Raw genomic sequence first — 24,010 nt, 5'->3', positions numbered from 1 at the left:
AAAGAGCACATTTTATTATTTTTTTAAAAACACCTTAATATATTAGCATAAAAATAATGTCTTTGATTTACCTTTTACTCTTTAATTTTTAATCAGAGTGTGTCCTCTAATGGATTCCTACATATAAAAAATGCACATGATTGGTCTGTATCATATTCATTCTTAAAATATAGCAAATAAATATTTGTTCCTAGTGAATGCATTCATGAACATTAAAGCTATACATATATCACCCAACTAACTTAAATCTCCCATTTGAGCATAAGATTTGCTTAGTTGAAATTTTTATCTCTGAAGCATCTTCATGTATGTGGGTAAAATAATATAGGCTATGATTCTTATGATTAAATACTATTATATAGTTATAATAATGTAATTTGTTGAACTGGCTAGTATCAACCTATACTGATAAATCTGAACATAAAACAAAATGAGGAGCTCAAACCCAAAATAAAATCCTGTCTGTGTGGCCCATTTAGATAGCCAGGACTTCATAACCACATAGAGGACTTAAGCACAATAAAAATATTTATAATTTATGATTTATTTATTACTGTACAATGACTATTTCACCCCAGATGGTTTTCCTGGTAATTTTTAGGAAAAGAGTTATCAATCTTTTTTTATCCTCCCTAAATGCATCTGTGTATGCTATGCCTGGATAGTTTTCTAAACTTGATTTTTAAAATTGAACTTCGACCCTACATTCACATCTATGATAATTGGACATGAAAAAGACTCTGCCTTCCAGGTGTATGAAGAGTAAAACTTCTGGGTATTCCTAAATTATGAACAGTATTTAACTATTTAGTTGCTTGAACAACATAACCTGAACTTGAAGGAACTGCAACTTACTTCACCAAGCCGAGGTTGGGTGAAAGTGTGCCAGTCGGAGTATGTGTATTTGCCAGTGTCCATCACACACTGTCCTGCCCCCTTGTTAGATTCCAAGGTCTGGTGTCCACCTCCTTTGCAGGAATCCAAAGTGTAGCCTCCTTTGACCATTTCAAAATTTTGTTGTGTTTTGATTCCCTGGCCACCAAGAGTGCCAACAGACATGCTTGTGTCGCAAATGTTAGAAGTCTGTGTGGGGAGTCTAATATTTGCTTCCTAAAAATAAAAGTTAGAGTTACACAAGGAGCAAATCCAGTTGAAACTGATGAATTGCTTTCATCTTTTTCCCACCAGAGGTGAATCACTTCATTGCCAGGTCTCTCATTTCTCTATACATAAAATCGGGATGCGAATAGGACTTTGAAATTTAAATGAATTAACATCCATAAGGCACTTGGAACTCTGCTTGGCATACCAAATGTTTAATAGACACTAGCTATTATTATTATTACTGTTATTATGTTACAATCAGACCGTCATCAGTGAATCACCACACAATTTGAAGGAAAGTGAAATTTGACTGACCGTCACTTCTTCTCCAGGTCCTTCAGTATTTGACACAATTAAATTTTGTTGGGCCACATCTTCTGGAAAACATTTCTTTACTGTTTTCTTAGCAGTAACAAAGAAACACGTAAACAGAGAACCTAAAAAAAGATAAAAGGATTAAGATTAAACAGTATTTTTTTTTCATGTCGGAGTGTATTAAATCATTTCAACAATAGGATTTTCTAAAGTTTCTTCACAACACTTCAAAAAATTCTTTCTATAAATTGAGACGACTTTGGGTTAAACAATTTAAAGGAGGATGTTAACAAATGTAATATTATATAGAGAATATCTCTATAACATCATTAGGCTACACAAGAAACAAATCAATGTAAAGTAAGAAGAATGAAATGAGCATAGTTTATTAATAGCTTCTCTTCCCAGGTTCAGAATTAACTTAAAGGTTTCTTTTTCTTCTACATTGAAATGATAACTTTATCTGACTGAAGTTTAAGCTCTCAGACAGACCTCCCTCTCCTATTTTATATCGTATGTCTTATTCTTCACCTAAATAAGGTATACAACAAGCTAGTATTATTGGTATTTAAAATATACAGCACTCAAAAGGCTTTAGAACAGCAAAGCACATTAGATATGAATACAAAGAAGAAAGGCAACTGCATAGAATCAGTGTATGGTTTTGAAAGTATGCATCAACTATTATAGGGCTAAGATAAACATCCAGTTTAACCTGAAATTCAAATCAATGAAATAGGACATGGTAAAGATTATGGAAAAAGTCTGTAAATGCTCATGGGTCTGTGTAGTCAGATAGATTTTAAAATTAAAAAAAAAAAAATTGTAGACAATGTTTTCTATTACTTTTCCATCTCTAAACAACAGTTTGTAGAATGCAAAATCTTACACGCTTTGCATGCATTAGTTTTTCCTCAGTGGCCATTTCCCACTTAATGGAGCCTTCTTAAGATGTATGCTAAATCACTTTTTTGTTGTTGTTCATTGACATTGAACATAAACATCAAAGCAAATTTTTTAATTACTGATTTTTACTAATTCTTTTTGTGCACTTTCAACCTGGCTGGTTGAAAGACTATAGTGTTTTATAGGGGAGGGAATCGTCACAATAATCTTGACCAACTTTTTCATTTTACATGTGGAAAAATTAGGCTCAAAGATGAGGAAATGATTTTCCCAATATCTCACAGCTAATTATTGGAAGACCTGAGACTATAACTTTTGCAACTCACTATAAATTTAACCTGCTGTTGCTGATTTTTTCTTCTGTGACTCAGAACCAAAGGTCTTGTCATAGGGACATGATTTTTAAAAGGCATGCATTTACCATAGAAAAGGCTACAAATGTCTTTGATGTAAAGAGCCATCACAAGTTCTTTGAAATATTAGGTAAAACCTTAGCTAGCACATTGTAGATATTTGTACTTACCTAACAGCAATGCAGAACCCAACACCATGGCCAGAATAGCCCATTTTCCAAGAATTACATTTGCCATCTTAACATCTCTCTCATCTTTAACAGTCATTCTACAGTCAGATGGAATTGTACAGTCACATACTCTCACTGATAATATGTGATTTGCAGCCAACCCGTGCCTATCTTTTACTTGGATAGACACAGGATAATAGTTATAATCAAGAGGTTGCCGTTCACGAAGAATAGCAGTTTTACCTAGCAGGAAAAGAGAAAGAAAAAAAATATCGACATGACCTTTCAGTAGCAATATCATTCCTACTTGATGTGCTTGGAAAAAACCTTTTAGCTAAGAAGAAAACCCTAGCAGTTCATTTTTATTTTTAAAAAATGGTTTTGGTTTCCTGGAAAAATATTTGATATTGTTTTATACTTTAATAGACTAATCTATATGTAACATCTTATTAACGGATTCACGTTTTCTTAAAGGTTATTGGAACAAAAGTCTCAGCTTAAGAGAAATAAATTCACTGCTTTAAAAAAGCAAGGTATTCCCCCCTACGTGGGATCAGACACCCAGGGGAGTGAATCTCCCTGGCAACGTGGAATATGACTCCCGGGGAGGAATGTAGACCCGGCATCGTGGGACGGAGAACATCTTCTTGACCAAAAGGGGGATGTGAAAGGAAATGAAATAAGCTTCAGTGGCAGAGAGAATCCAAAAGGAGCTGAGAGGTCACTCTGGTGGGCACTCTTCCGCACACTTTAGACAACCCTTTTTAGGTTCTAAAGAATTGGGGTAGCTGGTGGTGGATACCTGAAACTATCAAACTACAACCCAGAACCCATGAATCTCGAAGACAGTTGTATTAAAATGTAGCTTATGAGGGGTGACAATGGGATTGGGAAAGCCATAAGGACCACACTCCACTTTGTCTAGTTTATGGATGGATGAGTAGAAAAATAGGGGAAGGAAACAAACAGACAAAGGTACCCAGTGTTCTTTTTTACTTCAATTGCTCTTTTACACTCTAATTATTATTCTTGTTATTTTTGTGTGTGTGCTAATGAAGGTGTCAGGGATTGATTTGGGTGATGAATGTACCACTATGTAATGGTACTGTAAACAATCGAAAGTACGATTTGTTTTGTATGACTGCGTGGTATGTGAATATATCTCAATAAAATGAAGATTAAAAAAAAAAAAAGCAAGGTATTATCTTTCTTTTATTTTGAAATCATTAAAATAATTTCTCCTAACATGAATATTTATTTATTAAGGCAACTGAGGTGAAAGTCAAAACCATCAGCCATCCTGAATTCCTACTGATTAGAAAATTTAGCATAATTACATACCATCCTCTGTTTTCAGAGTCCAAAGTTTTCTGGCAGAATTATCCAAAAAGAATTGAAAAGGTGGGCCATTGTCAGGCCCATCTAGATCTGTAGGTGTCAGGAGAGCAAAATTGTTTTCATGACGACAGATTGTCACTTCTTTGTCAATTTGTGGTGGGTGATCATTAAAATCTTCCAAAAGAAATACTAACGTTCCAGTGCAAGATCTGCCACCTAAAAATAGCAAATAAGTTAATTCTTGGCTTAAAAACGTATTTATTTACAACATTCTCTATAATACATCATTGTTATCTGCTTTCTACCAGCTGTGTGAACTCGGCTTGGCATACACACACACTTCTTGGATCTCAGACACCATAGCTGCAAGTGCAAAATATTGACATTTCAGCCTTCCTTGAATACTGGGGTATGGATCAGTTGATCTCTTGAGGTGCTTTTCAAAACGAAAAGGTATGCAATTTTGAGTAATGTCACTACAGAACAATCAGTTTAAAATAAAGTTGATTTCTTGCATCATCTTTCTTAAAGGGCATATATGCATCCTTAGAATACAGAGGCTAGAAAGAGAAGAGATCTAGCTCCTATAAGAAGAAATCTGCAATAGCATATAAATATTTGAGACTGCCAGGAATTTGCAAATAATTCTAAATACAAGTAAAGCTACAAAATCTGCAAACAAAAAAGTGAGCAGTGTGAAAAAGAAGCTTCTGTGGGGTATTGAGAAATGTAATTAAAGGCACTACATATAAGTCAACATGTGTGCTCTTATTGTACTTTTTAAAATTTAATAGGGAGCAGTTTCTCTTTAAGGAAAAATAGAGAAGAAAGTACACTTCAAAAAAAAATCTGATAAAGAAACATGGCATCCACCAGAAAGCAAATCAACACTCATTTATTCCTATATTCAATCAACATTTGTCTCATAACTATTATTTTATATTGCAGTCTTAAAGCATATTGTTAAAAATGAAATGAGTGATTCCTGAAATTGTTAAAATGGATGGTAGTCAATGACAGAGCTAAAAATAAAGTCCTAGAAGGCTTCTAAAGCTAAGAAAGTTTAAGTTTTTATCTCACCTCTAGGAAAGAAAGCAAAAAACAAGTAATTACTGATAATGGTTGAGGACTGTGAAAAGTTAACTGCTTGGGTATGATTAACTTCCTCTAAATCTTGCTTTAAATTAAGCACACAAGCAAATGTCACGTATGGCAAATAAGAGGTATCAGTCTGAGAGCTGGAAAGCACATCTTAGACCTAGCAACATGTCCACAACAGGGACTCTGAAAACCAATAGCCTTCCAATACCTAAATGCTTTCAGAAACCAGAACTCACTGCATGATGAATCAGCCCACTCCATGGGCACAGTTTATTAATTAATTGTTAGAAAGTTCTTAGATTCTGTCTTATTAAGCCACAACAAGCCTCCTAAGAATTTCCAACTATTCATTCACATTCTTTTTGGACTATACACACATAAAATATTTACCTCTTCCACATGATAACCCTTAAATGTTTGCTATTTTAAGAAAAATATTTCTTAGAGAAAGCCAAATATAACAAAGTGTTTTCTAAACTTTTAAACTCAATTTTCTATATGAAAGCCAATTGTTTCAACTGTCAATTATGCCCCTATAATTCTAAAGCTCTTGACAGTGAAGTCACAGCCTGGACTTGGAGAGTCAGGGAACTCCCAAACCACAGAGGGATGAAAGAGACCAGAGCCTGCATTAAGCAATGCTATGCCAAATTCTCTGCCCCAGATGCATGGTAAAGGGGCTCTCTACCAAAGAAAAAGGATCCTTATACCAAGAGGAGTTCACAATCAATCTAGTTAGGGGAACAGAATATACATGAGAAGCAAAATGAAAGCTTCTTTTGATAGAGAGGATACATCATATGTGATAATTCACATTATGCCCAGCACAGGCATGCAAAACGTATTAAGAGAAGAAGGGAACAAAGACTAGTAGGAACAATCATGGATGCTGTCACTGTAGATGATTTGAAGGAGCTGAGGGACCTGGATTCCAAACGGAGAGGCAATGCTATTCTAGCTGGAGAGTGCATACAAAACCCTCTAGAATGCCAACAAGGAAATCAGCCTGATGGACAAAGAGGCTCGACACAAGAAATAAAATGAAATAAGTGAGCTACTAAGAAAGCTAGAAGAGTACCTAGATCATCATCCAGAAATATTTATGAGCATCAAAACTAAATGTTCATGCAGAACTACAAGTAGTTACTTATGTATTTAGCTCATGGAAGTGTATATTATTGGATTCAATTTCAAAGAAATAAAATCTTTCATGTCACCATATGGTCTTCCATTAACATACGTAACATCCTTATCTTTACTATTTTTTGAGCACATCCAGGTTATCCATGACCTGGGGTATATACTCAGACAGTTAAGACTTTGGTTTTTATTTCTTTATACTATGCTCACAGTGCTTACAGACATCATCTTTTAGCACCAAGAGACAAAGTGAATTTCTTATATTTTTGGTCTCTATTTTCCTTCTCTACAAATAGTATTTCATTATCCTTTCATTAAGTCTCTGCATTTCTGTGAAATCATGACACTTTATCCTTTAATTTGGGCAGCTCTTAACTGATCTCCATTTCTGATGATATCCACATATTATTTTATGGGGAAAGAAAGTTTTCAAACCTTTAGAATCTCTTAAGAGAATATGTTAATCCTTTAATTGATATCATGTGAGGATTTGGCTTTATCTTATGGATCCTTGTTTCCATGGCAATTTCCCTCATACTTGGAACTTAATAAACAGTCAACATTTGTGGAATGAATGAGGAGGAAATATTAATCCTTGTTTGTCATAATATTCATGTTCTAGAACCACTTAGATTACTTATAAAAGAGCAGCAAATCACCCAGGATTATAGAGTACTGGCAAAATTAAATATATTTTTCCACTCTTTTCCTACTTTTTCAGTAGTTTTTTTTTTTTTTTTTTTTTCCCTACCTACATTGAAAGAACCACATTATAGTCTGTGTGAGAGGTGTCAAGAAGAATGGAAGATAAGTATATGTGATTAAGTGGTGATATTCATATTTAGGTTTTCTTTCAGAAGAAGTTTCAGATTTTGAAACCTAAATGTTTTCAGCTCATAGGGAGAATTCTTTAAAATGCTGGATTGTCCAACTGATAAGGAGCTACAGCACCATAATTCCATTCCAAGGGCAACAGGAAGGGAAAAAACTGAGTGAGGAAGCAAAAACCTGCATGGCGTTAGATGTATATGAATTGACGTGCCGTGCCCATATAAAGTGTTTGCAGCTGACATCTTCATTAATTTAACTCTTTGTCTTGTCAGAGAAACATCTTTTCAGTGTTAGAGCTACAGAAAAAAAGTAGGGGAGTGATATGTGAGGACTACATTTATCTTTATTATATAAAATATCCAGTGGGAAATGAGCAAATACAAAATGTTCACTACTTACTTCCACTTTTTGTTAATTCCCATGGAATTTGACATGTATTTATTCATACACTTACCCATTCCTTCTAAAGAAAATTCAGTGATTCTATACAAAAAGACCATAGCATGTCTGAATCAGCTAGTTTGTTTTAAACATCCAGCATATGCAGATAAAAACAATGGAAGTATTCGTATATTCGGCAGTCAGTTGGATAGGCTCTCTCATAAAACTGCCAGTTCATTCATTTCTATAACTGATGGCAGTTTGTCACAAACAAGTGTGCACGTACTTGATGTGAGTAACTATTAAAACTCTGTATTTCTTATCATCCTCTTTTAATATCTATTTTGTATATTTTAAATTATATATACAATACATTAGCTTAGTGCTACATGTATATAAATCAACATGCAAGCAAACAGATCAAGGTACTTATTTGAAGGTAGTTTCCTGCTAGGAGTGTATGCTCAGAAGGGTTTTGAGCTCACTCCTGTATGACATTTGAAGGGTATTTGAAGAACAAGAGAGGCTCTAGAGTCAACCTTGCAAAGAGATTGCAAACCACAGCAACATACTTGTTTGAGTCATAGTTTTATCATTTCTTTAGGAACTGGATAAATGTTTTATTCCCAATTAAGAAGGCTCAGAACAAGCCAGCAGTTCTAGGTGGGTTGATCCCTTTCGGCAAGTTCATATCATAACAAGCTAAACCGGTTCTCCTGAAAATTGGAATCCCAGAGTATTGCCACCACGTTCCACAGAGGCTCCTGAAATTTAGACTTTGACAATTCCTCCTCCCTGTCCCTGCCCCCCACCCCTGGCTTTGTATTTACTAGCACTAGGACCTAAATTGGATGGCTCTGAATTAATTGAGCAGTCATACTTTAAACATTGTTTGCACTATGTTTTGATCTGGAAGTAGATTCCATTCCGTGGTTTCCTTAAAAACATATCCTGTACTTTATTTTATTACTAGAAAATGGACTTACTTGCATCCCTCGCAACCACTGAAACATTGTATTGGTTGTTTTTTACAAATTTTGATTCTCTGTCTAGTACTTTTACAGTTTTCAAGTTGCCAGTTTGTTCGTTGATTTGAAACCAATTATCTTCATCTCCTGTCTTCGTATACCTAATTTTTAGAAATCAAATGTAGACAGTCATTCCAAAGAGGGGACATATCTTAAAATTTGTCATTTTAAAAAATACAGAGAGCTTTCTTAAATTTGAAATCAATTCACATTGCAATTAAAAATAAGGACCTTTTAGAAAAAATCTGTTACCTCAAGCCTTCACCACTGCCCGATTCTGGGTCCACTGCTTTGTATCCGAGGAGTTCTGTGCCAGCTGCAAGGCCATCTCTACTCTGAATAACTTTTACTGGTGGCTGGCATTCCGGGCCCTCATCACTGTCTTTAACTTTAACAGTGACAGTTGCAGTGCACATAGTAGGGGTTTTTGAGTTTGCTGCTTTAGAGAACTGTGCTTCATTAAGTACACCAACTTGTAAAACAATTTGATGACGGACTTCAAAGTTCAATGCCTATTCAATAAACATACTTTTATTAGTCAACATATAACACTACTTATGATCATGATTGCAAGATCTAGCACAAGGGAAAAACATTTTTGTGCATAAAATGTTACCAGAAGTTGGTGCTAATATAGTTAATGACTAATACTCAGCTTCCTATAATGGCAAACACTATTAAATGCAAAATTGTTGATTTTAAGGTTCAACCAATTTTTCTTCTTGCTTTTCTTTGGGGAGATCCTGCCTTCATTTTTTCAATGCATGTTTAAATATTAAGAGAAACACAGAATAAATGTTTGAAAAAATTCAAATGAACTACTTATTCTTCATGATTTTATTACTTAATATTTGGAATAACACTGACAACAAAACAACAGAAGTCACTCCAAGTCAAATATATAAAATAAATAGAGTTGACTACTAAGATATGGGGTCTGGCTGGAATAGAGCAAACACTCTGAGTATTTTGAGTCAACAGATAAAATAATATTATTTAACAGCATCTATGAAACTTTTCAAAACATGCTAGATTTGGGTCATCTTAGTTCCTAATCAAAGTCCTCAGTTTTGAACTGAGTAATTAGAAAGAATCCCGGAAACAACAGTTAAATGGTTAGACACTAAAATCTACTGGGATAATAAAAAACGGAGAAGCTAGAGAAAGAAACCTAGAAAAAAATTTTTTAAAGGTAATATAATTATAGGATATTTTCTAAAAAACCTTAGTAGAAAAACACGATTTCTGCATATAGCTTCTAAGAAAATATATTGTCTCTAAGAAATTAAGGAGGGCAGAAGCTATGCAAGAGGTTAGTGCAGGCTATGTGTACAAGGACTCAGAAAGGCAGCCAAGTCCAGTTAAAGTAATCATTCTAGGGCCAACAATTGCAATTAAATTAAAAAACAAAAACAAAAACAATCCAAAGCACTAGCTCCTTTGAAAATGGGGGCGGGAGGAGGGGGTGTTGGATAATAGGACTAGCTGTTGAATATTTAACACAATGGTCTGTCTTTAACTCTCTTATGGAGAGTTAAAAGAAAAACATAAAATGAACATGAAAGGAGGTGTAAAGTCAAGAGGTTTGATTTCAAAGGGTGATTCTTTGATTTCTCTGTCTTATTTTCTTCACCTATAAGATGACTCCTTCAAAGGCTAATATCAGATTACTACTTAGATATTTCTCTGCCTTGGTTTTCCTCATGTATTAAATAATGAGTTATATACTGTCCTAGTTTGCTAATGCTGCAGAATGCAAAACACCAGAGATGGATAGGCTTTTATAAAACGGGGGTTTATTTCGCTACACAGTTACAGTCTTAAGGCCACAAAGCATCCAAGGTAACACCTCAGCAATCGGGTACCTTCCTTGGAGGATGACCAATGGCGTCTGGAAAACCTCTGTTAGCTGGGAAGGCAGCTGTTGTCTGCTCCAAAGCTCCGGCCTCAAAACTGCTTTCTCCCAGGACGTTCCTCTCTAGCAAGCTTGCTCCTCTTCAAAACATCACTCCCAGCTGTACTCACTGAGTTACCTCTCTCTGAGCCAGCTCATTTATATAGCTCCACTGATCAAGGCCCACCCTGAAAGGGCGGGGCCACGCCTCCATGGGAACATCTCATCAGAATCATCTCCCACAGCTGGGTGGGGCACATTCCAAGCAAATCTCTGCCCCACAAGACCACAAAGATAATGGCATTTGGGGGACACAATACATTCAAACCGGCACATGTACCTATGACACCTTTCCTCTAATGGAAAAGAAAATTTTATATTAACCAATGTAAATCATTTCAGCATCATGCTGCATTATTCTAGTCATATATAGAGAGGAGTTCTTTTTAAATTATCTATTCCCAAACGTAAATCAGAATTCTTTAACATGTTGCTTGATTATTTTATTGTTTACCTTGACAACACACAAGACCCCTTCATTTGTTTTTGGATCTGTAGTAATTTTGAAGTTTCCATTTTCATTTCCTTGTAGGATTGTGTACACAGCCTTTGAGTGAGGCGTGTTGGGCAAATCCTGGTCATGTACCGTCATTCGTAAAATCTCTACGTCAATTCTGTTTTCTTCTACCTCTGAAAAATACTGAAACAATTGTCTCATTATTATAAATTGATAGCTTTAACAATGTGATTTTCTGTTCTAAAATTTGCATTTAAATAAGAGTAAAATAAAGTGATGTGGAAATATGTACACATATATTGGGAAAGAATTACAAATTTAATGGTAGCTTCTTTCTTTCCTCCCTATTCTGTTTTTTTTTTTCAAATCTTACTTATTCTTCAAAGACTAATTCGTGTCTGAATTTCTCAACTTCTCTAAGAAGACTTTCCTGAACATTCAAGCCCTCATATTTGTCTCTACTTTGAACCCTTATAATATTGACCTTTTTAGACATAGTAAGCACTTAATAAATGTCCTTATATTTATTAAGCCTTCAATATTTTTAGATAATTATAACATGTATTGATTTCTTCTTATTACTGGATGGCTTACCGCAGCAATCATTTTTAAATTTACTTTTATTTTTATTTCCATTTATTCACACTGATAAATACCTTATGGGAAAATTTGCCCCCTTTTTGAGAAATTATAGTTCTCCCTGCCCCTTCCCCCAAAAAAGAAATATGGCTACAGAAGCATAAGATATTAAAAGACTAAGAAAAGAAGTGAATCAGAATCTGCTAGAGATGTAAGGTGAAATCATAGAAACATGACAGCCATTGGACCACAACAGATATAGAGTCTAATTCTAGTTTTTCCTCTCATTTGACCTACATGTATGCGATCTTCAGACAGTTACTTAACTGAACTTCTACTTCCTTATATGAAACATGGGATAAAATACATCCTCAAAAGTTATCTGTTCAGATTAATGTAAAAAATTATGTTCATGTGCCTATCACTATACCCAGGTTTTCAACAATTCCTATTGCCTTTCTTCTTAGACTTGTACCCTCATGTAGACTAACGAATAAATGAAAGGTTACTCACTAAAAGTTCAGGCAAGAATAGTTTCCCAGAAGTACCATCCTATATGTATTTCTTGTACTGTGTACTGCCTACTGGGATATTTGTTGATACATGGTGCAGGAAGAGCCTGTGTGTTCAAGTCAGTGGGTCAACTTGTTCTACTGAATTCCCACCAGGGGAGATGAAAACAGGATATAAAACTAGGTTCTTTTTCATCTTAAGAAGTTGAAATACAAAGAACACTGAACAGAGTACCTCTTCTCCATCTCCCTTCAAAAGGAATTTAAGTCCAAAGAATCAGATACCAGAGGTTGGCATCCAAGAAAACACTGATTACACAAACTGCATCAAGGTAGCTTAGAGAAGAGTTATTTCTCTAGCATCCATCAATAGTTGGCATTTCAATTATTTTTACAGAAATCGTATTTTCCCCTATGTCGTTTGTAAGTGGTAGCTATTTAAAACAGCTTTTGATCTCAGTTACCAACTCCTAGATTTGATTTTTGAAAAAAGGAAATGAATCTAAATAAACAAATACAAAGATTATACTCACAGAAGTTTTTGTGAAACATGGTGGATTGTCATTTTCATCTATAAGTGAAATAGTAATTGTTCCTGTATTAAATAAACCAAAATGTTGGCCCGCCATGTCTCTCACTTCCATTATCAATGTGTAAGTATCACATGTCTGAAAAAAAAAAAGATAAAAGGTACATGGATGAACACTTCTATCTCCTATAACTTGCAATTCTCATAGCTGCTGTGTAGCTTCTGGTTATTTTGCAAGCATTTATTTATTTATTTTTATTTTTATTTTTTTTCAAAAAAACACACAAAACACTATAAATACAGATAAGGAACAAGGGATTGGCCAATCAATACAGTTGAAAGCTGATGTGTCCAATAAAACATTTCAAATTTTAAAGCTATTTTAGCATGAACACATCAAATAAGGACAACAATCTCAAGTGAGATCTTGCCTAATACCTTGTACCTTCCAAACATCTCTGTAGGTACAAAGGAAGGCTCCAGAAGCCCCAGTCGCAGCCATACAGAAGCATGCTTGGAGAGGACATCCCAGTGACCATATTGTCACTGCTCTTGGGAGCCCATTATCAGTTCAAATATATTTTAGTGACTGGGAAATTAATCAATTAATTACTTCTCTATCCAGTAAAGGTGCAGATGTGGTGATGACACCCGTATCTGGATGTATGGAGAAATGTTTTGGACTCCCTGGAATTTGTTGTAAGATTTTATATTTCAGACGAGTATGTAGAGTGTCAGGTTCATCAAGGTCTATGGCAGTCACTTGTCCCACAGAAGTTCCTGTTTAGATAAACCCAATAGTGTCAAAAATTTGAAAAAGTCATATAATTGAATTACAAACAAAAATAAGACCAAGCACTGCTGTATCTAATTCTCCCCAAAGGCCACATGTACAATAGTTTTACAGATAAGCTGAGAAGTTTGTAAATGTTTTGCAAAGCTTCTCTAAGTCGCTCCGCCATCTTATATGTGAATTTCGATTTGTTGCCTGATTTGATTTCTACATATTGGAGAAGAGTTTTGATTTGTTGTTTTCCTTTAGTAACAGTGGTCAAATTTCTTCCCCCTCACCACCTGCCCCAATTCATGGACCATTTTTTTGGATAGGGCTTTCTCTGTATACCTCGTGCCTTTTACAGCCCAACTTGATAATGTTAACTGGAGGAATAGCAGAGCGTTGCATATGCAACAAGGATTTTATGCTTTTACTTTTAAAATAAATGTGCTAACTTGTTAATATTTAAAAGTAATGGAAAGACTTTTAAATAATGCAAACATTATTATATACCAGTCTGGGCACCATTTGGGCAGTCTTCATGGCCCAGATATCAAAGTGTTAGAAATGCTATTTTAGCAAACCACTTATTGTGAGGAGAGCAATATTATAGATACATATGTACATGGTAATAGAATGGAGAGGGCCAGAAGAACTAACAACATTTCTTACCAATGTTTAAAATAAACTGGACAAGTCTTGTAATGTCCTTTGTTATGGCTTGGCTACCATCTTGACTGCACAAATTATTAAACTACTTTAAAATTTCTTTGGAAGATACGTCAAGTAAAGCAATGTGTATTTGTTATAAATCAGATAAGCCTTTCCATGCCATACTATAATTATGAGTTCGTGAAAATGTATTGGAAGTTCTTTATAAAGATTCAAACTATATATTGTTCTATAAATACCCATGTGATACATATATTCATGGTAAAAATAAAGGGAATAGAAACAGCATTCAAATGTCAAATACTACAGATTCGTGTGGATTAATCTAACTTGTTAGTAACTATATGTATCAGTTAGCTGCCTTCTATATGTGCCTAGTAAAATAAGTACAAAAAAGTTTGTCTTTGAAATTGTATGACCTCACATGACTATAAAGTTTTTTTATAGTGTATCCTTGAAATTCAGTATTTTAAAATGTTTTACACTAATGCATTAAAACATTAACAGGAAATGCAACTGAAATAAAAATCCAATGTTTCCCTAAAATTGCAACCGTATTGGACACTGGTTATCAGCTTAGACTAAAACATGAGCTAATATCTAACAGTCATTCAATAAAAAGAATTCAGAAAAACAACATGCATATTGCAATAATTCAAGAAAAACTGATATTATACATATATAGCTTAGAAAAATCAGTCCTTTGAATTGCAAATATCTATTTAAAAATATTGTTTAGCACCATAAAATGGACTTTCCTATATTTTTTGTTATATCATTCTTGTTAGGACTATTTCCCTAATTGGAAAAGATTAATTTTTCCTAAATCTAGCCTTTTATATATCCTAGGATAAATGATTATTAAAAATACAAAGGAATGAATGAATGAATACATGAATGAATCAATGAAAAAAATCACCTCTCATTTCTCCAGAAGACAAAATGGTTCTTGGCCCATTCATAACTCCCCTTGTTATAATCTCTACGAAATCCTGGCTGGTCCCTTTTATACTGAACAACTAAATTTCCATAATAGAACAACTTCCCACAATGAGCAACCTCTCACCACTACAAAGTTTCTATGCATATGCATGCAAGTCAAACACCAACTTCTGTAACAACCCACCATATTGAGAACTGAGTCAAATAAATATCACTGGAACTGTAAAGTCATGATATAAAGGGAAAAATATAAGGAATTTTTTCTTATAAATATGCCAAAATTTAAGAAAATTTGCTCAGAGTAATTTAAGACCTTAATAGCATCAATTTCTAATAATAGAAAATGTGTATTTAATTAGAAATACCAAAAAAGCATGGAAAGCAATGATAAAGTTAAAAACTTAAAAATGATAACACTTATTAAGTAATAAATAAACTTATCATACCACTCTAAAATGTAAACTTACCAGTTTTGCAATTTTCAGACACACTAAAGGTAGTCAGTTTGTTTTCAAAATATGGGGCGTTATCATTATCATCTTCAATTTTGAATACTAAGGGGAGTGGATACTCTGGAGCATAGCCATCTGGGGTTGTTGCATAGCCAATTAACTGAAAGAGAAAAACTTCATTAACTTGTCTTAAATGACAAATCATGCACAGAATTAAACCTAGTAGTTGGGAAAAGATGTAATGCTTAAAAAAATCATTCATGAAGTTATATGTATAAGAAATCATGCAATTGAAAGATAACACATGGACACAGTAGATGCCTACCATGTGCCTTCAATTGCATATTATTTCTCATTATTCTCCCACCAAGCATGTTGTACTCCCCCTGAATGAGGCAACTCCGTTCCCTGAATTAAATGTAGGCTATTCTACTTGTTAGAATTTCTCTAGTTATGTGATTAACATGTATTTTTTTAAGTTTATAAAAAATATAATTCTAATTATTTACATATGTATATATATCCATCCATATGTAAATCACAATTATCTCCAGGTGATTATATTGTCGATTCTTTACTCTATTTACCTGAATTTTCTAATTTTTCTATCATAAGCATGTATTTCTTGTGTAATAAAAAAGCATATACATATCTTAAACTCCATATTAAATCCCCCCTCTTTCAAATGATATCTCTTGGGCCCAAATGCCAGGATTTAATGTCCTTTCTCTTTCAAATTCCATCAAAATATTTCTGCCCTCTTCTTATGTGCTTAGTGCATAGTGAGTGCTCCCTAAATAGCTGTTGAATTAAACAAATTTTCTTCACTAATAAGACAAACTGAACCTGCCAAAAGTGAACCCTGTTTAAATCAGTTCTTCACAATTAGCACGTCCTGATTTCACAATTGTTACCATCCTCCAAAGTGAACGAGGCCCCAAATCCCAGGTATCTAACTCCTCTTGTCTCTCATTAGCTTTATTAGTCAGTTGCCAAGTTTGTGTCTCCGTCATCTGTCTTCTTTCCATTACCACCACTGTCATACTCGTGTGTCTCTAAATGTTTCCCGCATGTTTTCCTACTGGCCTTCCTGCCATTGTCCTAACCAACTTCCCTTCTCCAATCTATGGAGCACTGAAAAGTCATATTAATTTCCATAAAGCTCAACTTTTATCATGATACTCCCTAATGAAATTCCCCAGTGATCCCAAAGTAACCACAAGATTCTCACAGTTGTCTTAGAAGGTAAGATTTTGATTTCGTTTCTCATGCTAATCTGGAGGGGAAGGAATTTCCACTCTACTCTTTAAGATGGAAAGTACTGAAATAACCGTCTACATTCTCTCTGCCCCCTTAGTTGTCCTTAAAACTCAAAGGTGGACTTTTTCAGTAATAAAATATATATTGTGATTCCCATCAGTCTTATCCCTATCTCATATTTCTCAATAGATTCTAAACTCAGGAGCGGAATGCAGGAGTGTTATCACCACCACTTCACCACACCCACCTCCACAGTCATTGTCATCAACGTCACCACCACCACTGTCATCATCACCATCATCACATCTAGATGTCACTTAGATTATTCACTCTTCCTAACAATCCCTCCTATCCCCTCCCCCCATGTAGATGACATGAACTTTCCTTTCTTTAAACTGCTGCCATTTTGAGATTAACTACAGGAAATCACATGAAATTGTCCTCTGTAAAAATTGTCCTAAAAATGCTAATGAACCAGTGATGATGCCTTCTGCTTCCTCTTCACATTGACATTAAAATGTCTCCTTAACTAACCTGAGTCCATCCTGCTATAATTTACACTAACTCTTGCCAATTTTTCTCTTCCCAGCATATAATCATTGGGGATTTGAAATAATAATATTTCCTTATATTTAACTATAAGTAAATATCATTATTTCCAATTCTACTGGTTCAGATTTGGTGATTTTTTTTTCAGGAACTATTCTGGTTTTACTGTTTTGCTAATAATGAGCCAAGTATCTCCAAAGTAAATCAAAATTAAAATCATTATTGTAAAGAGAATGATCTAAACTAGAAATGTAGCTAAATTTTAAAGCAAAGCCTTGTTCTTAGGATGATCCACTTAGGTTCATATAATAAAAGAACTCTAATTATAAATATTTTTCTTAGTCATTAAAGCAATAGTTTCAAAGAACTCAATAAAAATAAAGGTTTTACAGCCTAGTTCCCATTATTCTAGGTTAAAAGTAATATTATCTTAAATATTATAATAGTAAATATAATATAAAATATACTTTAGAATTAGATCTATATTTAAGAAGAGCATTATTTAAATTTCTTGTGTGTTATTGTGCTATTAAGTTTCCATCTTCAATTCTTCTATATTCATACCTCATTTCTTTTACCCCCTTTTATATAGCATTTTGCTGAAATTTCTTATCTTTTTCTATCCCTTTTGCTCAAAGATTTTTGAAATGGTCTATATGCACTGCCTCAATTGCCACTCTTTTGTTCTTTCTTCATCCTTAATATGCCATAATATTACTAAAAATACTCAGCAATAAACTAAAACCCAACATCCTTTTCCTTGTTCTCACTGAATGCTACTTCTAATCAATCCTAATAACTATATAGATAAAGTCTAACTCTCTATATTTATGCTATTGGCCACTCTGCCTTGAATCCATTCCCTTTGTCCCCATGGCACTGCCCTTTGCCATTCTCCATTAATTTTCAGACCTCTCTTCCTTCGTTTGGATCCTTTCTCTAGTTACCACATGCCTGTAGGTATTTGCCTTAGGTTCTACCTTGACCTTTTTCTTATCCTATAAGTTCTTGCCCGAAAAGTTTCTATTCTCCTTTCTGTGCAAATAGCTCTCAAATATACACACTCTTGACTTCTCTTGACCAACTCTTAGACTTCTATTGTCTGATTGACCTTGACAACACAGATGTCCCAGCTATGCCACAAACATAACATACCTGACGGGAGGGTAATCCCTGCTCTCAGTTCCATTGCTCTTGATTTTTCATTGTCTACTCTTCTTAAGGATATCATCAATTCTCTCAGTTTTCAAGTTCTAATGTTCAGAGCTATCTTCTGTCCTATATTTTTATGCTTTTAACTTTACACATTTTATCAGGCAACAAATCTTGTTGAGTTAACCACTGAAATAGTTATGACATTTGCCCCCTTTCTCATTGCCTTTTCTCTCTTCTCACCTGGACTACTGAAACAGCTTCCTATCTCATGTCCTTATAAGCAGGATCTACCCTTCTCCAATTTAAACACTGCTTCCAGTTATCCATCTAAAATGAAGACCTTGTTATGCCACTCCTTCTTAATAAAACCTTCAATTACTCTTCTAATGTCCTTATGTGAATATACACAAAAACTCAATATCCTTGGTCTAGTGTTCATAGTATCTATAATATGTTCACCTACTTTCTCTCATTATGTTCTTCTCTGACCTCTGACACATATGTCCTGCTCACCAGTCACATGGGCTGGCATACATTTCAAACATCAGTATTTTTTTTTCCTGAGGTTGTTTCTCCTACTTGGAATTCCCTCACTTTTCACGGTTATGTCAATATTATACTCATTATTCAACATCTAACTCTGATCCCAATCCATCCCTAGAGACTCACCATACATGCTATGAATATCATCCTCCATAACCTCAGTTCCATAACCATCTGCATGAATGTCTGGTACATCTAACACATCAATCACCTCACACATTAGCCTGCTCCATATTATAATGATTTTTACTTCTTGTTTGACCAACTAGCTTAAGAGCCAATAGAGAACAATAAAAGCGTTTTCATTTGTCTTTAATGCCATACAACACCTAGCACAGCAAGAATATTCATTCATGATTCCTAAATAAAATTCTTTAGCAATTGTTAAACGAGAAGAATGGTGGCAACACCATGCGAGGCACTTTATGGAGATGCAAAGAATTGCAGATAGGAGTTAGAACTTGAGTTTGGCTTTGTAGTGAGAGGCATGACTGGTGTAGACTGGGAAGAGGAATGAGGATAGCAGGGACACCAAGGCTGAGCCTATGCAGAGTATGAATTAGCAGGACATATATAAAGGCAAAGGCTAGACCAGGGTGTCTGGAAAAGAAAATCCATGTTATAAGATAGTAAGGCTCTGATGAATAGGTAAGAAGGGTCAGACTAAAATTGCTTTTTCTCTATTGACTTTTAAAAGATATGGTTTCTCACCCAATACTCAAAAAGGAAGTGCTTGAAGTTGCTTTCTTTCATAGAGTAACTTGGAATAACTGAAGAGAGTTCCCTTCCTATACACCTGTCCATTGAAAAGCTAAGAAAATGGGCTATGTCAACCTCTGAAACAGTAGATGAATTTAATGGTTTAAGATAAAGGTCCCTGAACTGCATTAATGGTGAGACTAACCAGGAAAATCTTCACAAGCCAAGATTAAATAATACAACATGGACCAAGAGAAAGAAGAGGAAAACACTCAAGGTATGCATTGAATTAGATCCATGGCTAATGTTCAAACAATATATGAAATAATATTAGAGCAAATAACAAAAGTCCATTATTAATGCTCAGCATTTATATGGGTTAGATGAAAGAACTGGGAATCCCTAAAAAATGTTCCACTTTTCCAGACAAAATTCTGGAAGATGTGCATTCTTTTATCTGCTGCTAAAATATTTTTAATTAGCTGTACAGTTTACATAGTGATTTCACCAACATTATGGCATTAAATGATCACAACAATCCTGGGGTAGGTAAGACAGTGAATAGCAGCCCAAAACACCAAAAATAAAATAGGCTCTTGGAGGTTGTGACTTGTCCAAGGCTAAAACGAAAAGCAGAAGAAACTAATCTACTAATTTCCAGGGAAATGAGCTTTCCTATATAAAACAAAATGTGAAATCTGATTTGATCAAAAAGCAAAGACATATTACTTTAGTTAACTTCTACATCAACAGAGAAGGCTTTTGTTCCATACTGCTTCAAGTGATTTTATAACTTCATCAGGTTTACATTGGTTGCTATACTTTCCTTTATGCATTTTACTAATTTGCAAGTGGTGTTACTTAATGTCAACTTTAGTATAGCCATGTTAATGAGAACTACAGACACATGGGTAATTCTGAAGGAAAAATCATTCAAAAGCCTAACTTTGAGTATAAAATTCCAAGCTCTTCTATAATTGCATAGCCTTTGAAAGATGGTAAAAATCGCATAGTAACTTATTTTTTATTTTAAACTATTCTCTCCCCTTTCTCTCTGGCAATTATAACAATAAGAAGCAAAGATGGATAGCAGTTTGACCAGTGAAAAGCAGTCAAAGATCTCAAAAATCCACAGAAAAGATAATAATCTCTCAGCAAATTAGGAAATGAAGTGTACATTGCAGCATATAGAATAAGCAGCTTTTTATTTCATCGCAAGGGTGGCTGCTACTGTTAGATCTTTTCCTCTGGTGAAATAGCTGTAAAAGCTACAGAGCCCTTATACACTCCCTGTCAATTCTTCATTTTGCTTATTGGTAGAAAGATGAAATGGTAGAAAGAAGAAATGGTCACAATGGTGGTTTATATACTTCTCCTGCAAAAGCCTATGAAAGCCGTTTTTTTAAAGTAACAATTTGGTATTATTGTGAGTATTGTATGTTTACCGTAGAGTCTTTGGGATGTGGCATAGAATTATAAAGAAAATATGTCCTACTCCTTCCACCATTGTATTTAATTGTGAAATCCATAAAACTGAACATTCATGTTGTTTCAAAACTGTCCCTGCCACATAGCGTGTTTTGGCAGGCATTCTTAGGCTGGATCCCACCTCCTTGGCATGACCTAGAACATCCTTCGCCTCGTGTTTTACTGGTTGTATTTCACACCCTTCCTTTAATTCAAACTGCACTCCAGCCAGAGTTTTGTTGTTCTTGCTAATTGTTTTTAACCTCTGGATTTTGTATTGCTGATCCCTCTACCTTAAACACTTAGCTGTTCCCCCTCTCCCACCAGTCGCTGTCTTTCACTGCTGCCTATACGTGGCCACTGACTACTCGTATTTTAATGTCTGCCATGTTGCTCCCTGAGCTGCCTAAGCATACAACAGGTTTATCTTTCTTTTTGCTCTTTTAGCAAAGAATACCTTTACTACACTCTTTTATAATTCAAGATTTAAATACTTAGTTTCATTCACCTTCATCCCGAACACATACTGTGAATTTCTTTTGTGTGTCAGATTAGAAATCAGAACACTAAAGAGATGTGTGAAGTTTGAAATAGGAAAAAGAAAAGAGGGTTTAATTTTCAGAAGAGTTGCAATTGCCTGGATAAGACAGAGTAAGATAAATGGGTAAACTTATTCTGGATTATTAAAGAAATATAGTGGTTCCAAAGGACCTCATGGCTGAATGACAGCCAGAAAGAAGAGAAGAAAAGAATGCATGCTGAGCCAGCCCAATGCTGTACAAGAAGCTAAACAGTGGATCCCAACACTATTTTGCATTTAGAGTTACCTTGGAAAGTGTCAAAGGATTTCTACCACCTGAGTCCTATCCCAGAACAATTAAATCAGAATTATTGGGCATGAGCTCAAGTTGCAGCATTTTTAAAAAAAGTTCTCTGGTGACTTACAATGAAAAGTGAGAACTGAGAATAATCGAGCTATTTTCTTACAGAGAATTTTGGACTCAGTACAATTCCTTGTTGTTTTCTCAAGATTCTGCAGAGCAAATCAGCCCTTTAAAATTCCGTCATTCCTGGCATCGTGGGACGGAGAACATCTTCTTGACCAAAAGGGGGATGTGAAAGGAAATGAAATAAGCTTCAGTGGCAGAGAGATTCCAAAACGAGCTGAGACGTCACTCTGGTGGGCACTCTTACGCACACTTTAGACAACCCTTTTTAGGTTCTAAAGAATTGGGGTAGCTGGTGGTGGATACCTGAAACTATCAAACTACAACCCAGAACCCATGAATCTCGAAGACAGTTGTATAAAAATGTAGCTTATGAGGGGTGTCAATGGGATTGGGAAAGCCATAAGGACCACACTCCACTTTGTCTAGTTTATGGATGGATGAGTAGAAAAATAGGGGAAGGAAACAGACAAAGGTACCCAGTGTTCTTTTTTACTTCAATTGCTCTTTTTCACTCTAATTATTATTCTTGTTATTTTTGTGTGTGTGCTAATGAAGGTGTCAGGGATTGATTTAGGTGATGAATGTACAACTATGTAATGGTACTGTAAACAATCGAAAGTACGATTTGTTTTGTATGACTGTGTGGTATGTGAATATATCTCAATAAAAAATTTTCAAAAAAAAGGGAAGTTTGGTAGCATAAATCTATGTGGTTAGAGATAATGTCTTTGTAGTGAGTCTAACAGCTTTCTGTTTATAATATGAATCCAGTATTATTTGTATTTTTTCCCTTGGGCTATAAACAAGGAAAAATAGAAAATATTTGATATAAGAAATTATTAAATTATCACATTTAGTCTATTATTCTCAGCGAGAAGATCCAAAGTATGTTTCTACACGATCAGGGATTTATACCAGCCACAACCCAACATAAGGATTTAAAAATCATGATGAGCTGACATGAGTTAATATAACATCCTTGACCACATTTTCCCGTTTTCAACTGTGGTCCAAAAGACCATACTGGTCATAGCAACTCCCGAAGCTCCCTCTGATATCTATACTAACTTAGCTAAAGCAGGCTTTGTCCATGTCTTCCCAATCTTTGCACACACTTTTCCTGTTTAGCTACACAACCAACTTTTCCTTGCTAACTCCTGCATATCAGTCTCAGCCAGGACAATACCTCCTCCAGAAAACACTTCTATGAAATTGTTTCAGACATAAAATCTGTGCCCCTACAGCACCCTGTACTTCATGTATCATTTTATTTTTGCCCTCACTGTTGTTTGTAAATTTTCCCATCTACCTGAACAGACTCTAGCTTCATGAGGCCAGGGCTTTTACTTTTGTGCTGTCATCTACTTGTATCTCCTCTAGTGTCTAGTCCCTACTGAGCACTTTTTGGATGAATAAATGATCAAAATGAAAAAAAAAAAAAAAAAAATTCCGTCGTTGTGTTTTCTATACATCTTTCCCTCTTTCCTTTCCTTATGATGTCCACCATCTATCTTTTGTCACCAATGGCACCAATAGAAATTTGAAATATATAATATATATTAACAATGTTTAAAATATTAAACATCTGATTCTTCAAACAAGCAAGCATTGAAAATATTAAACCACTGATAAAAAAAATCTAAATAAATAATTTAATAATCCTACCGAAAACTGTTGATATTGCTCACGGTCTATGCTTCGTGTACAAAAGATATCCCCAGTGTCTTTATCTATGAAGAACAGATTGGTGGGTTCTTTGTCCACTCCTGGTCCACTTATGGAGTAAAAGATGGTATAGTTCTGTGCAGTATCAGATTGGATCTATAGCAAAAAGTAACAATTTAGGAA

At 34.8% G+C, this 24,010-nt stretch overlaps 1 protein-coding gene across 2 annotated transcripts in view; it reads right to left on the bottom strand.

The window, feature by feature from the left end:
* Positions 1 to 24,010, bottom strand: part of DSC1 (desmocollin 1) — a 30,156-nt gene that overhangs the window by 208 nt on the left and 5,938 nt on the right. The window contains exons 5-16 of one of the 2 annotated variants that reach the window (XM_037806168.1): positions 23,828 to 23,983; positions 15,555 to 15,699; positions 13,312 to 13,478; positions 12,703 to 12,837; positions 11,076 to 11,261; positions 8,920 to 9,179; positions 8,626 to 8,768; positions 4,190 to 4,402; positions 2,849 to 3,091; positions 1,420 to 1,541; positions 856 to 1,110; positions 82 to 117 (exon numbers count right to left, since the gene is read on the bottom strand). In XM_037806168.1, coding sequence (XP_037662096.1) covers positions 82 to 117; positions 856 to 1,110; positions 1,420 to 1,541; positions 2,849 to 3,091; positions 4,190 to 4,402; positions 8,626 to 8,768; positions 8,920 to 9,179; positions 11,076 to 11,261; positions 12,703 to 12,837; positions 13,312 to 13,478; positions 15,555 to 15,699; positions 23,828 to 23,983 — 2,061 coding nt within the window. Of the gene's footprint in view, positions 1 to 81; positions 118 to 855; positions 1,111 to 1,419; positions 1,542 to 2,848; positions 3,092 to 4,189; positions 4,403 to 8,625; positions 8,769 to 8,919; positions 9,180 to 11,075; positions 11,262 to 12,702; positions 12,838 to 13,311; positions 13,479 to 15,554; positions 15,700 to 23,827; positions 23,984 to 24,010 lie in introns of those variants that run through there. The other variant, XM_037806167.1, reaches the window with a different exon arrangement.

Source organism: Choloepus didactylus, chromosome 16, assembly GCF_015220235.1.
Source record: "Choloepus didactylus isolate mChoDid1 chromosome 16, mChoDid1.pri, whole genome shotgun sequence".
Classification (NCBI taxonomy): domain Eukaryota; kingdom Metazoa; phylum Chordata; class Mammalia; order Pilosa; family Megalonychidae; genus Choloepus; species Choloepus didactylus.
Note: the sequence above shows the minus strand (reverse complement) of the source record. Positions and strands in the feature narration are given on the sequence as shown.